The 17,205-nt window shown below is 35.4% G+C and overlaps 1 protein-coding gene across 2 annotated transcripts; it reads right to left on the bottom strand.

Annotated features, from left to right (window-relative positions):
• Positions 1–570: 570 nt before the first annotated feature.
• On the bottom strand, positions 571–15,431 carry LOC129277769 (DNA polymerase epsilon subunit 3-like). 2 transcript variants are annotated; one of them, XR_010295816.1, is made up of 6 exons: positions 15,355–15,419; positions 8,071–8,175; positions 7,347–7,432; positions 6,691–6,809; positions 4,342–4,843; positions 3,094–3,777 (listed from the first exon to the last, which is right to left on the bottom strand). XR_010295816.1 is itself a non-coding variant. In XM_064110181.1 (5 exons), the coding sequence occupies exons 2-5, from the start codon at positions 8,134–8,136 to the stop codon at positions 4,557–4,559; spliced, it is 558 nt and encodes a 185-aa protein (XP_063966251.1). In that variant the 5' UTR covers positions 8,137–8,185; positions 15,355–15,431; the 3' UTR covers positions 571–4,556. The 2 variants fall into 2 exon arrangements, 1 of the variants encoding a protein (XP_063966251.1); XM_064110181.1 differs by having other exon boundaries at positions 571–4,843; positions 8,071–8,185; positions 15,355–15,431.
• Between the last annotated feature and the right edge of the window lie 1,774 nt (positions 15,432–17,205).

Raw genomic sequence — 17,205 nt, 5'->3', positions numbered from 1 at the left:
ATTTTTTCTTTATTTATTCAACACCGGTCTGCAATCCGATTTTGGAACAAAATGTAGTTGATGCTAATATTGAGACATGGAACATCAAACTGTGTAATATTCGAAGTCATCGTACGAACACCTATGTTCCAATCTGTGACCATGTAATCATCTTTATTTTAATAAAAGTGAATTTAATATCTAGTCGCAATAACGTCATAGCAGTCGTACAATTGGCTACAATTTGAAACTAATTTGGCCTTTACTCCAAAATAAAGGCTTGCAATCATTCAAAATTCTTACATTATTTTTCTTTCAGTTAATTTGAGCCTTGAATAAAAGATACTTTCCATTTACATTTTTAGAAAATGAGCAAAATGCGATTTGCTCTAAATCGCATTGTGGACCAGTCATAAGGTGACCGTCACACCACTGAGCTAAGAGCTAACGTCTGCACGAGTTTTAGTGAATACATATAGGCAGCTAGGTGACCTTCAAGGAACAAATTTGTATTAAAAAATTTACATAAAATTATATTCAAGACAGATAAAAATACCTTTTCAAAAACAAAGGAACCAGTTGAATGAGAAGTCACTTGAATGGTATCGATTTTATGCAATAATTCCACCATTTTCGTTATCTTACAAAATTCAACTTACAACAAATTATGTACAATGATATAAATGATGCACAAGAATAATTTTTACAATAGGAAATTGATGCTGTTTTTTCTTCATAGATAATGGGAGTCATATGAATAATTTGTGGAGAAGGAAATTGATGTTTTCCTATATTAGATATTGGGAGTCATAGTAAAAGGAAAATTCAAGCCTACCCCCCCCCCCCCATTTTAAACCGAACATAGTGATTACCGTTGCCATAGTTGGACATAATGAAAAGGTAACTAGCATGGTCATAGGGCACATCAGCTGATTAAATCAAGATATCCATGGTTGTTAAACTATAACTCAAAGTGACCATTGTTTAGAAAGAAATCTGAAATATGAAGTGGGCCCCTGATCATCGGTTCGAGTAAAATCTTAGAATATGAACCTAATATGAATTAAACTTAATTCATTAAACTTATGAATTAAAAGAAAATATTCAAGACAATTCTGCAATTAGTTGCTATGGCATCTACCAAAATTGCATTGGAATATGAATGGAAAATCGTTATTATTCTCAAAAAGACCAAATTTACATATGAAGTAAATAAAAAATTAAACACAGGATTAGTTATATAACCTGACAAATATCAGTACTGACATTCAAAAAGGATAAAATTGAAGCAGTTGGTGAATCCAAGCTCTAAAGTTTTACAAAAAAATGTCTGATTATTTTGTCAAAACCTCAGTGATCTATTCTTTTTCTTACATCAGGGAGGACACTCTTCAATATTTTGAAGGAAAAAAAAAGAATCTTTGTCATTCAGATCAAATTAGAATTGTGATGGAGAAAACAAATTGTGGGAAAAGAAAACACTTGGTGAGTGCATTGTATTAAAAAAAAGATCAATGGGATTCAATACGAGAATCATCAGAAAATGCATTCAATCCTTGACCCCATGTGATATTTATTGTCTTTGACCATTGACCTCATGACCCCAAACCTAGACCCTATCTTACAAAAAGTTACAATTGACCCGATCAACCATATCTATGGAAAGCAAGCAATATCAACATCTAAAATGTGTGTTTGTTCAAAATATTTTCTAGATGAGCTGCATTTTCACACCTTCATCATATACTTGAAAATTTAGCGTACTTCTCTTTGTGTACAAAGGACATTGTGCAAAATTTTCTGATGAAAGACGTATGACATTGATGGATTTCCATTCAGTTGAGGTTGATCGGATCAACGTAACTTTTTGTAAGACAGGGCCCTAATCAGGTCAATGTCCCTCCATTGCACAGGTAAACCAAGATTTAACCCTAATTCTCCCGGGGGGGGGGGGGGGCCATAATGCCCCCCCTCGACAATTTTTGCGATATATCTGCTGCGCAAAATTTTTTGACCTCGCCACTCACTGACTTTTTACTTTCAAGTCTCGCGCAAATTTTGAGACCAAATTTGTGACGCCCGGGTACGCGGTTACAACATTACGCAACATTATGTAAGTGCATGTCAGACCCAAAATTGCTCAAAAACGTGATTTGTATCATTATTTCTACTTTTACTAATTAAACTTAATTAATTTTGCCTTGTTTATGATCAGAATTAAGTCTGGAACGATTTCCATCAAAAAAGCAATAAAAAACAAAAGTAAAAAAACAAAGAAATACATAAGAAATAAAAAAAACAATAAAATACATAAGAAATCGGTCTTGGTACCAGAATTTTTTTCATTCACAATTGTTAGGAATGCTATAAAGAATATTTTCACAGAAAATTAGCATTCTAGGAGCTTTATTTAGTGAATCAGAGCAAAAAGTAATGATTTCATGAATAAATTTGCATAATTAATTCATATAAAATAAAAATTTATGAATTCTGTGAAATTTACCAATGCAACTGCGTAGATTACGTCATTCTCTACCATCATGCAAATTTTTGTTGTGATCGCGCAATCTGCGGCTGAGATCTTAAGGGGGGGCCATAATGCCCCCCCCCCCCCCCCCCCCCCCCGGAATGACAAGAATCAAAATACCCCTGGAGATTTAGGGTTAAGATGATCCCCCTAATGGTTTGGTTACTTTAAAAATGGGGAAGAGCACCAGGGTCAAGTAACACGAAGCTTAGCAATTGATCAAAGGGCTGATTTCTGCAATCGATTACATTGATTATTATGTATGATCAATCATAGATATCAGCCTTATGATCAATTGCAAAGCTTTATGTTATTGGGTCCAGTGTTGAAGATACGTGACCCTGTCTTAATGGAGAAACTTACATCAGGGGCCCGTAATATAAAGCTTAGCGATTGATCATGGGGCTGGTTTCTATGATTGATTGCATTGATTATTGTGTATGATCAATCGTAAAGATCAACTCCACAATCAATAACTTAGTTATGTGTTACAGGGCCCAGAAAACAAAATTTCTTTGGCTACCATCTCCAGTGGATGGAGGCGGCATAAAAAGAAGAGATAATTTTAGGTTTGTTTTACCTTGATAAAGGTGGTTCTGATTGAAATCCAACTGAAAAATCTTGCTGAAATTTGAACAAAGATCCACCAACAAATACTTATCAGAGATATGAAATTATGACACTTTAATAAATATCATAATGAAATAATTTTACGTGTGACAGTTACCTTGACAAAGGCGGGTCTAATTGAAATGAAATCCCAGTGAAAAAATCTTGCTGCAAGTGCAACAAGGATCCATCAACAAAATCAGAGATATGATATGTTGACACTTTTATTCTATGATGTCACTCGTGAGCAGTTTCCTGTATACTGTGATTCATAAAGTCCATAATTCACCCATTTTTCACCTGAAGATTCTTTATTTTTTTCCCAAGAAGCATGTATGAAACAATGTCTGTTTCATATTCTATTACAAGGCAAAATTCATTTGTAGAAGAAAGTTGCTGTTTAAAAACTTGGAGTTCATAGGACACAATATACAGGAAAGAAAAGTGGCGAACAAGTTATGTCACCATAATATTATGAATGTAAAATTTCATAATATTCATCACAGTTTTTGTCACACTTTCATTGATATATCGATTTAATTTTTCTGGCTTTATTCCAAACAAGTTGATGTCAGGGAAAACAATCCCTCTAACATGTGTTGCTCATTTTTCTGTCTTCATTCAAACTTACATGGTAATCGAGTGGATTTCCCCCTTTAACCCTTTGAACCCTGAATTATTAGGGGCGGTGGTGACCTATACCCTGAATTATTTGCAAATATCGACCACATTCACAAACTCCCATGATTCGAGATCCAACGGCATCTTCCCCCCGCTAGTACCCGGACCGAGCCGGCTGACGTTGTTTACCTTCTCGTAGACCTAGTCTACAAACAGAAATATCAACTTTAGTGTCTGTTTTGGGCTCAAAATCACTGTTTTCACCAAAGTCAGATATACCAATTGCTTCCCCATAGTAAGCATGTGACTCACCACGTATTACACCGCGTGTTACCGCACACACGACATGAGCAACCACAAAAAGTGGCATATTTGGGCCATTTTTATGCTAAATCCTTCCTAAATCATTGCCAACCTTGACTGAAATTATCGACTAAATATTCCTACACGTACTAAAAAGATGACATCATTTTGAAAAGATCACCTGACATTTAGAATCCATGTTTTTGAAGTCACATGGCTGTAGGCCGGTATTCCGGCCTATCGGGTATATGTGCGTTACTGGTGGGCCGGTATTCCGGCCTATCGGGTTCAAAGGGTTAAACAGGGGGACTTGTGAATATCTGACTCACAAACAGCTTTAACACACAAGAGGTTGACTTATGCATGGTGATATTCATGTACTTCCTCTTCGCAGGGTCACATGTTTAGCAAGTGGGTTTGAGTCTGGGTTAACAGCATAACTGGAACAAAGTTTGTCTGCAAGCCTCGTTCTCAATACAGTCAAAGTTAAGTTTAAGGATGGTCTTGGTGACAAGGCTCATTTATCAACGATCTCCTCCACCTCGGGACTTTCAGCCTCTTCATCTTCGACTGTTACCAGTTCTTCTCCTGCTCCTTCACCTCCCCCTACTTCTACCTCAGCGACATCATCATCCTCATCATCATCGCCATCATCCTCATCCTCCATGTCATCTTCATCATCCTCGTCCTCATCCTCGTCTTCCTCTTCTCCTTCGTCATCGTCTTTGCTGGTGTCCTGATCTTCTTTGTTCTTCTTCCTCTGTTCAGATGCCTCTTTCTTGTTCTTCAGACTAGCTCGAAAAACTGAAAGACAGGGGGAAAAGATGATTTTAAAGGAGGATTGCTATTTTCACCGAATTTGATGCCATTCAGATATAAATCAAACATGGTCGAACCATGGTAGATCAAAGTTTAAGACAGGTAGACGTCAAGTAATGCAATTACAACAATACTGTAAGGACCTCTGCAATTAGTGAATTAAATATGAATTCTGGTCAACTGCATGATCACAAAATGAAATTTCACTTTACGGAACCAAACAAATCACCGTCCAAGGATGATGTTTCATTCAACTTTGCGCAAGATTTTACACAAGTTTGGTGACCTTATCTTGGGTGCGAAGCCAGATTTTAAATGTTGGTTTCCATCAGCTCCAGATCAAATCAGGGGCCCATCTTACAAAGAGTTGCAATTGATCCGATCAATCGCAACTATGGAAAGCCAGTAAAGTCAACATATAAAATGCTTGTTTCTTTAAAAAAAAATCTAGATATGAATGTATATCCATAAATTCATTGATTTCTTGACAATTTGGTGTGTTCTCCTTTGTTTACAAAGGGCATTTTGCAAATTTCCTGTATAAAAAATTGACACTGATGGATTTCCATAGAGTAATGACTGATTGATCAATCATAACTCTTTGTAAGATGGGGCCCTGATATTTGCAGATTGAATTCTCATTTTTGCCAAGCATTTGCATGGGAAATTCAATATTTTCAAAGTTTGATGAGGATTGCAGGAAATGCACTGTTTTAAACCAAAAATTTTTGGTATGTCATTTTCTTAGTGCAAGAAATTAGTGCAAGAACACTCACGCATAAAGTAAAGTTGTGCTTAACTTACAACAGCTTTACAAAATGGCCTCCAGGTGTGTGTATGTTCACAATTTACATACAAATCATGTGGCAAATGACTGTGACAGAAGATGATTAATTACTCAGTGATTAGCATGGCTAATGGAGGTCAAATTAATTGACTAAAAAATTATCTATGATATGATTGCAGACAAGAGTTGTACACACAAGTACACTGAACTGGCTTGACACAGATTATGTATTGTTATCAAGATGATTCACATGATCATCAGTTCGATTCACATTTTCGTAGCCAGTGGCATATCCAGCCAAGTTAATTGGATACTATGCCGTTTCAGGGCCGGTGTAAAACTCAAAGTCAAACAATCAATGCATTTGATCCATATACCAACAAATGCCAACCGAATACTACTTTTTACACTAATTGTCACATGTTGATTTGAGATATTTGATTACCAAAAGTACACGGCTATAGTCTTTGATTTTTGACAACAAAGTGAAAGAAAAATAAATAAATCTATGCTGAAAATGAATGAATTCCAAAGATTGTAACTAATATTAATTGTAACTCTTTCAAGACACGACAATGACGGCTGTGCCGGCGACTGTGCATCATTCAGCTGTGTTGATGGGTTGTACTGGGACACTCGACCGAGTCAGCTCAACTTTATTGTGATTTGTGATAATCCAGGAATTTTGACTGCTTGAACAATTTGTTTGCCTTGGCAAACAATTAAATGACAAAAAGGGCATTTGTCCCGTGGCCCGACATTTGCTCCGGCGACAAATACTCTGGGTTTTAGGGTTAGGGTTGCAAAAGGGTTTTAACCGTTAGGTTTAGGATAGGTTTAGGGTTAGGTTTAGGGAAAGGTTTAACACTATAGTGTTAAATCCAGGGTTGAAGTTGGTCGTTCTATTTGTGTGTGGAATTTATAGCGGAGCAATTGTCGCCGGAGCAAATGTCATGGAACAATTCGTCCAAAGCCTAATTCTAATCTTATTGGCATGCTCCCAATTACCTCAAAAGCACATAAGACAAGTTTCATGATAACTCACCCTCTAAATTTGCCCTCAAAGGTTCGATGAACTCACTGAACTCCATGTCATCCAATGCAGCAAACACATCGGTTGCATTCAACGTCTTCCTTTTGCCCTTCAATGCATGAGTATTTGCACTGCAATCAAAATACAATGATTACAATCATCACTACACAAGAGTCAATTAATGGTTTTCATATATGATCACATGGTCACTGCAATCAAAATACAATGATTACAATCATTATTACACAAGAGTCAATTAATGGTTTTCATATACATGTATGATCACATGGCTCAAGACCTACAGTTAGTCTCTGTGTACATGTACATACACAATAATCAACAAAAATTGTTGGGGAGTTGAAAACAAGTAGAGTGCCCCTGGCAGTCTCGCCTGCAATAGCACAAAATTCAACATACCAGCAGTGTCCCAAGACAAATTGCAAAAAAATACTGGAAAGTAGACAATGTGTAAATCAGACTTTAATGACAGGTAGTGAGTACAACACAAAGTGACACTTAGACCAAATGGTAACTCTATGTTGAGAGTAGACCAAGTGGCTACACTCCCTACAGCCATGATGATGCTACATGTAGATAGACTGAAAATTAGACCATCTGCCAGTAAACCAAATAGAGGATCCTACAAAGAGATTTTACCCCCAACTTACCAAGAGGTAGCATAAAGAACAAACACACTAGCAGCTTTTGACACCGCATTCCTTGCTTCCTTTGACACACTGATACCATCTGGAATCTACAAAAAACAAAAACAAACAAAGGACACAAACACAATATTATTCTTGAGTAAACTTTGAACAAACATTTGATACATCTTACATAGTTCATCTACCAACCAATTTGATGTTGTTCTTAGGTTCATTTTGCCTGGAAATGAGATGATTAACCAATGACATAGCAACATCCTCGTAATTGCATGCATAGTGACAGTCCATTGAATGTTCAGTTATCTTTAACTTAGTAGTATATTGAAATGCAGAAAATAACTTATCAGTACTTAAAAAGCTAAAAATCAGTATTATGGTGACAAAATAAGCATTTGGAAAGAAATCCCTTAGGACAACACATAAAAATGAACTTTAGAAATAAGTATTTTGCACCAAGTTTGACAAGCCGAAAAAAAAGGGTCCTCACTGTCAAAGGGGGGGGGGGCACACTTGAGTAAAAACAGCATATTTTATTTACATTAAATAATTTTGATTATGGCTCTCAAAGGCCAGATGTGCCCCCCCTCCTGGATCTGACAGTGTTTTGCACGAAACCATCACCATAATTCTCATTTTCAGTACTAAATACTGAAAATCAGTACTACTTGGCAGCTCTGCAAATGTATTTGTAGGACTTATTAAATTGATCAAGACTCTTGGTACTTACTGCATCTTTCATAATTCTTGTGATGACTGAAAGTGGAAGGTTAAGATCTTCAGGTCGCTCTGCCATGGCTCAGTAATAGGTTGCGATCACTCACTAGAACTTTTACTAAAAGTTGCTTTGACGAAAAAGAAGGAGAGATATGATATGGGTCAGTCATTGCCTACTTTAGACTGAAAAAAGGTTCAAAAAGCAAGGGGATGTTTCACAAATAGAGTCGCACTTAAATTTCTGTTGCCTGCTGTAATGCATCACCACATTGGTCAGATCATGCGCACCAGCGCCCCGTCTTACAAAGAATTGCAGATTGATCCGATCAATCGCAACTATGGATGGCCAGCAATGTCAACATCTATTATGCATGTTTGTTCAAAATATTTTCCAGCTATGTATATTCATGCATTCATTGTTCTCATGAAAATTGACTGTGCTTCTCTGTTTATAAAGCACATTGTGCAAATTTCCTGAAGAAAAAATTATGACACTGATGGATTTCCATACAGTTACGTTGATTGGATCAATCGTAACTATTTGTATAAAGACAGGGTCCTGAAGCGCACTGTTGCACATCATTCAGATTATGTGTTAATGCACATTGGTGCATATGATAGGTGCGTGACTTGGAGTCATGCACCTTTTTGTGAAAGACCCCCGGATTTAATATGGTTTCCAGCGTGAGCATAATTACAAGGTGTGGAAACTATTCCAAGTTCGAACAGAATCCACAGTAGTGTCTGGCACTATTCTCCTAATGTATCATGTGAACACCTGTACTCTATCCTACACGTATGTACACCTGGGCATGTTATCCAGAGTGCATTCCTTTCTATTGTATCTCCTGTTCACTAGAGCCTTAAACTCTGCTACATTGGGCAATGTGAATCTTATTCCTATCTAGGATGTATATTGAATCTTGCTCTGTGCACAGGAGCTTAGCATAGATTGCAGTTAGGTATAAATAGACCAGTTCGTAGACAATTTCGGTCAAATGACCTTTCATTTATTTCATTGTGATAGGCAGATTTCAAAGCAAGATATTACGTATGCATGCCTTACATAGCAGGATGAAGAAATTGAATAGACCAGGTGACTAGAATAGCACACCAGTAAACACTCCATGAAGGTATTTGTTGTATTTCTACTTTGAATGCATATTATAGCATGCTGTCCAATGTACATGACAAACTGTGAAATACCAGTCGTTCGTGGACTCATTGTTGCTCTTTGTGGATGTGAATGAAAAACACAATTCAAAAGAATATATGAATATTCAGGACATCAAACTTGGTGCTTATCTCATTAGATTTTAAACCACCATGTCACTTTAGTACAAATGAGCTTTCTCTGATCAGGCACAGAATCTTCTGATCATGCACAGAATGGAACTACGAACTGGCTTATAGTAGATTGTAGGGACACAGAGAGTGTGTTTTATGGGATCACAATGCTGAACTACATATAGCTTGGATTAGTCGGGTGCAGGACAAACCACTCCTTGTCGACAACCGCGCTTTTAGCCAGAGGCCTTACCACTTCACTACAGTAGATTAGATACAGGTCAGAGCACTCGCTAAGTCATTGTAGTCTATGGACAACACGTGCTTTAAATACCAACGGAATCTCCCAAGATCCCATGTTACTGTTAGATTGTTGAGGCATAATAGGGCGATTCTTTATGTGTCGTACGGGACATTTTGACAACAATTTCTGTCTTCCTAGCCGAATGCTTGAGCAAAAAAATGTCAATGATAAGGCTTTAGTGGGTAGTCATGTGAAGGACTAAAAAGTAATAATCAACAAAAAAATTGATTATGGGTAAATTATAGGTGAAAATGTTGTGTCGTACGGGATGCAGAAATGTCCTGTACGACACACAATATTTTAAGCTCTAATTCACCTATGGACAACATATTTTTTTTGGTTGTCAGTTTTTTGCATGTCTACCCAGTAGTACTTTAATATTACCACAGAGCAAATTGAAGTTCTTCGTTTGTTTGGACAGCAGGTTGAAAAATTTTGTGAAAATGGCTGATTTTTCTAGCATGGAATTGCCCAATAGTTAGAGTAGATATTGGTCATAATGTGTATTATCGGCCACGACACTACACCCCTAAAAAGACCACCCAATTTGCATAAAAGCTTGGTACGGTATTCCCGCCAGGTGTAGCCACACTAGACACTGAAGAGACATCACAGCTGAGCATGTGATGCTAACTAAAAAAATATTGACAACTATAGGGCTATTGTTTCGCCAAGTGAAAAAGATCTAATACCAATTTGAAAAATTTGTATATATAGGCCTATTTGAATTAATTTCCCAATATTTGATTTCGATGAAATGTGTTTATTTTGTTAGGCAAATTAAGTCCGCTCAGCGGAGTTTTCTGTGCTTAGGAGTCGAACACCATTTTGAAAGGTTAATGATTCAGACACTTGTGTCAGCCTCTGCAGTTTGGGGAAAATTAGAGTTATTGATTGAATCACAGGAGATGCCGGTCTCCTGCATTCTTTTAAACTATGATATTTCTTTCAACTGCATCTTGTTAATAGTATCTTGTTTTTCACTGCTTATATTATGACTATTGCATTAGTGTTAATATGCACCTTTGTATATTTTTTGATGCATATTCATCATGAATGCTGAAATAAAATAAAATCAGATAAATAAGATTTTATGTCCTGCCAGAAAAAAAGTGTTCTGGAATTTATTCATATTCCTTTATCATATTTCATATTTGTCAGAAAAGTAAAGTAAATCCAATATATTTGCCCAGTTTAGCAACAGAAGCAGGGCATTTCAGTTTTCAGTTTGCAGTTTCTGACATCTGGTTTTTGGTTATTTTATTCAGATTAGATTAATTATATTTGCTGAACTGAAAATAGTTAATTCTCCAAACGGAAATATAGTATTATGCACTTATTATTATTTGTGAAATGAAAGGAATCTAATAATAGTATTTTGGGTGTTTTTTTTAAATATAAAACAGAGCAGAAAATTGTTTGTATTATATGGATGCTAAATCAAAACAAGTTATTTTATATTCAAATGAAAGTTTACATTCCTTGTTGTAGATTAGGAAAAGTATTTGGTTGTTGCTTTACATTTATAAATGCAAACATATCTCGTATTTTTGTTGCTATTTTAGCGAAGGGATAATTTAATGTAATCAATTGTTATTGTTTATGACAAGAAGATAGAAACAAATGCATGTAAATAATTATTATTATTATAATTATTTTTAATCACCTGTTAGATTTTATTATTTGTTAAATAATAATTCTTATCTATAAATTGTTCTTCAAAACGGCATTTTGTTACATTGTTAATCGAAGGTACGTCATACATTATTACATGTACATAAGCGGTTCAAGGGTCAAGCCTATTGCATTTACGTTGTGTACAAATGGATCGAGGGATCTCACAAGATCGGTCTGGTAAGAAATCTCAAATTTTTTACCTTTTTATGAACAAATTTCTGGAACCTTCATACGCATTAGGCATATGAAGGTGTAGATCTATAGATAGGTAAAATCACAAACATTTACGTGATTTCTATCTTCAAAGATGGATTTCCTAGGGAAATCCATCTTTGCTTACATGTGTCTCTTCTATGTATATGGGAGGCGCGGCGGTTCAAGGCTTCGTGATCAAATGAAAATATCAAAATCATAAAACAATATGGAGTCTTCAAGGCTAGAGTTGCGCGACAGCCGAAGTTACGCAAGTCAGTTTTTTCCCCCTTAATCTAAGCTTATTTTTTCCTGTTTCGGTGCATTTCAGGCCACGAGCAATTATAAGAATTCTAATAAATAATAGCTAAAATATTGCAAAATAAAACAGATTATAATTAATATTTTTTTATATTATATCTATCTAATCATATTCGTCTATCTATCCGATGTCTATGTTATAAATCTATCTATCTATCTATCTGTCTGTCTATCTATCTACCTACATGACATATCTATCTATCTCTCTGTCTAATATATATCTATCAGTTTGAATATGTCCCTCTCTCTCTATCTATCCATATGTCTGACTGTCTATCTACCTACATTGTATATCTATATGTCTATCTATCTATCTATTGATCTCTTTCTCTCCCTCTCTGTCTAATATATATGTATCTATCTGTTTAGATATATGTCTATCTATCTATCCATCTATCTGCCTGTCTCTATCTATCTATCTATCTATCTGTCTGTCTGTCTCTCTATATATCTATATGTCTGTCTCTATTTATCTATATGTCTGTCTCTCTATATATCTATATGTCTGTCTCTATTTATCTATATGTCTGTCTCTCTATCTATATGTCTGTCTCTCTATCAATCTATATGTCTGTCTCTGTATCTATCTATATGTCTATCTATCTATCTGTCTGTCTCTCTATCTATCTATATTTCTGTCTCTCTGTCTATCTATATGTCTGTCTCTCTATCTATATATATGTCCGTCTCTCTATCTATCTATGTCTGTCTCTATATCTCTCTATATGTCTGTCTCTCTATCTATATATATGTCTGTCTCTATCTATCTATCTATCTGTCTGTCTGTCTCTCTTTCTATCTATATGTCTATCTATGTTTTATTAGTATAACCACCTATCGTCTCTCTATCTATCTATCTATATGCCTGTCTCTCTATCTATCTATATGTCTGTCTCTCTATCTATATGTCTGTCTATCTATATGTCTGTCTCTCTATCTATCTATATGTCTATGTTTTATTAATATAACCACCTATCATTTATCTCTCCATCCATCACTCCATCCATCTATATATATTATTATCTTTCTTATATGTATCTGTTTGAATATGTAAATCTGTTTGTCTATCTATTTTTCAATCTAATATCTGTTTAAATATTTTTTTTCCTGTTTATCTTTCTATACGACAGACCACCTAATTCGTCCGCATGACGAATTAAAATCTAGTTTTTCTTTTTATATATATCTTTATGAAATAAGACAAATATGTGCCCCGACATGGGAATTTTGCATTGTTAACCCCCTATTGGCTGCACATGCACGATAGCGAGCCGTCTGTGTACGAGAAATTCAAAAAATAATAATAATGTTAAAAAACTCCTCGAAACAGACGGCTGCCAGCCGTCTAATGTTTGACTAGTATTACTATTACACGGACGAGTCCTGGCCCTGGGTTAGCTAGTGCACGTACCGAGTTATGGTAGGGGTTCCTAAAGCTGCGCGGGTCCTAAAGCTACGCACCACTCCATCGCGCATGCAATTTCAATGGGAAAATAAATGCGCACTCGAGCTCTGTGTGTGAAGCTGTGACTGCAGAGTGACGAACGATCCTATTCAATTTTTTTACAGAGGCTGCAATAAATTCTTGAATGCAGAGAAAACCAGCAAATGTTTGGAATTTTTTATTTATGTTCACTTTAATTTCATATTTCCCTATAATAATACGAACATATTTTAGAAATTAAGGCACAGGAAATACTATTTCTTTGCATGATAAATCGAGTGCGTAGCTTACTTTAGGACCCCTTCTACATCGGCGACGAAATCAAGACAAGAGGTGTTCGGAAAACACGGCGGGTTTTTCGTATTAGAGCGTGATCGGTTCATCACGGACGGACATTTGATAGATTTTGAAAACTTTGAAGGCTTGTAACAAATTGGGAATAAGATGAACATGGTTCCTTTTTGTTTTATAGTGAAGGGTTACTTAGGACAAAGTATGCTGAATGATGAAAAAAGTTTGTTGCCATGGTTACCTACAAACATAGGTAGCCACTAAATGTGCCATATCACGGACGGACATGATAGAAATGTGGTTTTCAGAATTTTTGAACATTTTTATTGTTTCTATCTAAATAGCTTAACTTTGACCAATAATGGAAATGTTCACACCTACCAAAAAAAATTACTTCCCAATATTTTTTTTCTACTAATTTTTGTTTGATAATACTATAGATTAATGTTTAGAGTGCAAGAACATCCAAACCAAATTAGAATAACTTTAAAAACCATAAAACTAGAGAGAATTTGATTTGAGTAAAAATGTCCGTCCGTGATGAGAGGTAATAGCACCCCCACGAATAAAATGGACTATTCCAGTACTTTCGGATTCATCAATCTTCATGAAACCGAGTTCTTTGAAACCTGAGATATCAAAGAATATCTTAAAAGCAATTTTGATAGAAAAAAAAAAAAAACCCTTAAAGGAGAATGAAACCCTTGAAACCATCTGAATCCATATCAAAGAGAAAAATCAAAGAAACATATTGTTGAAAGTTTGAGGAAGATTGAATGAATAATAAGAAAGTTATGAGCATTTGAATATTGAGATCACTAGTGCCATGTAGATCCTCCCATCGGCAATGCGACCAAGATCTGTGATATCACACACGTACAACTCCCTCAATACTTTAGTACTTATTTCACTTATATTCTCACTTTTATAGAGTCTATCACAAGGTGAGGTGTTCTCTTTATGAGATGACAAGTACAGAGGTTTCACAACATTATATCATTGATGAATCGTTTGTCATATGATTAGAATGAGCAAAAAGAGATGTTTTGGGGTATATTTTCAGTGTCCAAATGGGAGAGTTCTACGTGTGTGACATCACAGATCTTGGTCGCATTGCCAATGAGAGGATCTCCATAGCATTAGTGATCTCGACATTCAAATGCTCATAACTCTTTTATTGCTAGTCCTATTTTACTCAAAGTTTTGTTGATCTTATTCTTTGATTTTTCTGCTTTCACAAAAGCTAACTTGCTCCAAGAGTTTCATTCTCCTTTAACTAAGGCTTAACCGATCATGCTCATTACTAAAGTCTAAATACTAATTTAGTGAGTTCTGTGATATTTTCTTCTTGGTTAAGAGAATATTAATTACAAATTAGTGAAAGACAAATGGTTAAAATATTAAAATTGGCATAGTTTTTATCGTTTGAAAACAAAGTGCGCGCGTAGCCGTAGCTTTAGTTTAGGTCCCCCCATCATACAACTTACGGTTACACTTGTTACAGTCTACAGTACAGAGCTAACGTTAGACGAGTGTGTATTTTTGTAATAAGCTACTCGAACATCTACACTACAGTCCCATTCACAGCAATCACTGTCAGTAAATTCTTTTCATCTTCCAAACAACGCACTAGTAAGCAATAAAAATTTAGTTTAAGCTCAAATCAAAGAGTTTATCATTCACACATATATAGAATGAATCATTTCTCAATGGATCAACTATCAAAGAATCGAAATCAATGTATAAAATCACAAATCTTCAAGTTCACAGGTCTTTCTTACCGATCTTAAAAATTTGCCAGTGACCTATTTTCAGAGATTCCCGCGAAGATGACGTCATGATGGTGCGTGCGTGATCTCAATGCATGGTAAATTGCCAATTCGCATACTCGCTGCCAACTCGTCCACTCACCAAATGTCATTCCGTCAATCAACATTTCGTCTAAAAACTATTTGGTCCATTAATAACCATTTGGTCCAATCATCACTTCGTCTAATAACCATTTCGTCTCATAACCAGTTGGTCTAATTAATATCCACACTTGGCACAATTAAAAAAGGACAAGTCCACCCTAACAAAAAAGTTGATTTGAATAAAAGAGAAAAATCCAACAAGCATAACACTGAAAATTTCATCAAAATCGGGTGTAAAATAAGAAAGTTATGACATTTTAAAGTTTCGCTTAATTTCACGAAATAGTTATATGCACATCCTGGCTGGTATGCAAATGAGGAGACTATGACGTCATCCACTCACTATTTCTTTTGTATTTTATTATATATATTCTAATTTTCTCCTCATTGTCAAGTGATACAACGATTGATTCCTCCCTGAACATGTAGAATTAGCATTGTTTAATGACATGGTTCAGTCAAATTGGTCCCCCTTTGGTCCTTATTGTCATATAGATAAATAATGAAATATTGTATAGGCCTAATTCAAACAATAAAAAACAAAAGTGAGTGATGGACATCAACGACTGACTCACCTAGTTGTGCATATATCACTGTTTTGTGAAAAATAAGCAAAACTTTAAAAATGTCATAAATAATTTTTTATTTTTCATCCGATTTTGATGAAATTTTCAGCGTTATGCTAGTTTGGTTTTTCTCTATTTATTCACATCAACATTTTTCTGGGGTGGACTTGACCTTTAACATTTTTTTTTAAAGTTTCCTTTAATTTCCCTTCCATGCACTTATTTTCCTTGTTCCTTTTGTCATTGTCCGTGAGAAGATGGCAGGCATGCAGGGGCATCTCGGGAGCCATATAGGGCAATTTTCGCACCCCTCGGTGGAGCTTAATTTTACTTCATTTTCTTTTTTCCCTTCTTTTTATCTTCCATATATTTGATGGAAATCATCAAGGGGGTAGGGGCTCTCTCAAATTTTATTCCCCTTTTTACCTTTTTTCCCCTTTCAACCATGTAAATACCGTTTCCATTCTTTTAATTTGCTTCTCCTTTGACCGCCTTTCCCCTTTTCTTCACCCTCTTCCTTTTCCTATAGGCTTCTTGTCTTTTCTCCACCCTCTCTTGAAATTCATTCCTTTCATTTTTTTTTTTCCATCCTCCATCTCCCTTCTTTTTCTTTTCTTCCCTTTTCCATTTCGCTTTCGATTAATTATTTTTCTTTCTTTAATGAAACTGTTGTCCTTTTCTTTATTAGCATTTTCCCTTAATACCTTCTTTAATCTCACACTTTTTCTTTATTCATTCTTTTTCATTTTCCTTCTCTTTTTAACCTCTTTCCCTTTCTCTTGCCCATATAATTATATTATTTCATTGTATTATCATTATTATTTTTTGTTTTTTGGGGGATATAATGGATCCGCGCCTGCATGCATACATGCAGCCACGTACGATCTACAAATACATTTTGAAGTCAAAAGTTTTGTATTCCATTTTTTGCTCCTTTTTGATTTTTATTGTTTAATATGCATCGGAGTCATGTTAGCCATACTAGTCCTCTTTTAGATTTTTCTTTTGGAAATAATTAAGCTTTCGAGCTTTCGTGGGTCATCCTGTGCAAGCCTGTTGTTTTATGTTCTGGTGACTTGCCAAATAAAATAAACCAATCAATCAATCAATTCATTGCATAGTTAAGTTCTAAACAATATCTGCGCCACATCTT

The sequence above is a fragment of the Lytechinus pictus genome, chromosome 15 (assembly GCF_037042905.1).
Source record: "Lytechinus pictus isolate F3 Inbred chromosome 15, Lp3.0, whole genome shotgun sequence".
NCBI lineage: Eukaryota > Metazoa > Echinodermata > Echinoidea > Temnopleuroida > Toxopneustidae > Lytechinus > Lytechinus pictus.
Note: the sequence above shows the minus strand (reverse complement) of the source record. Positions and strands in the feature narration are given on the sequence as shown.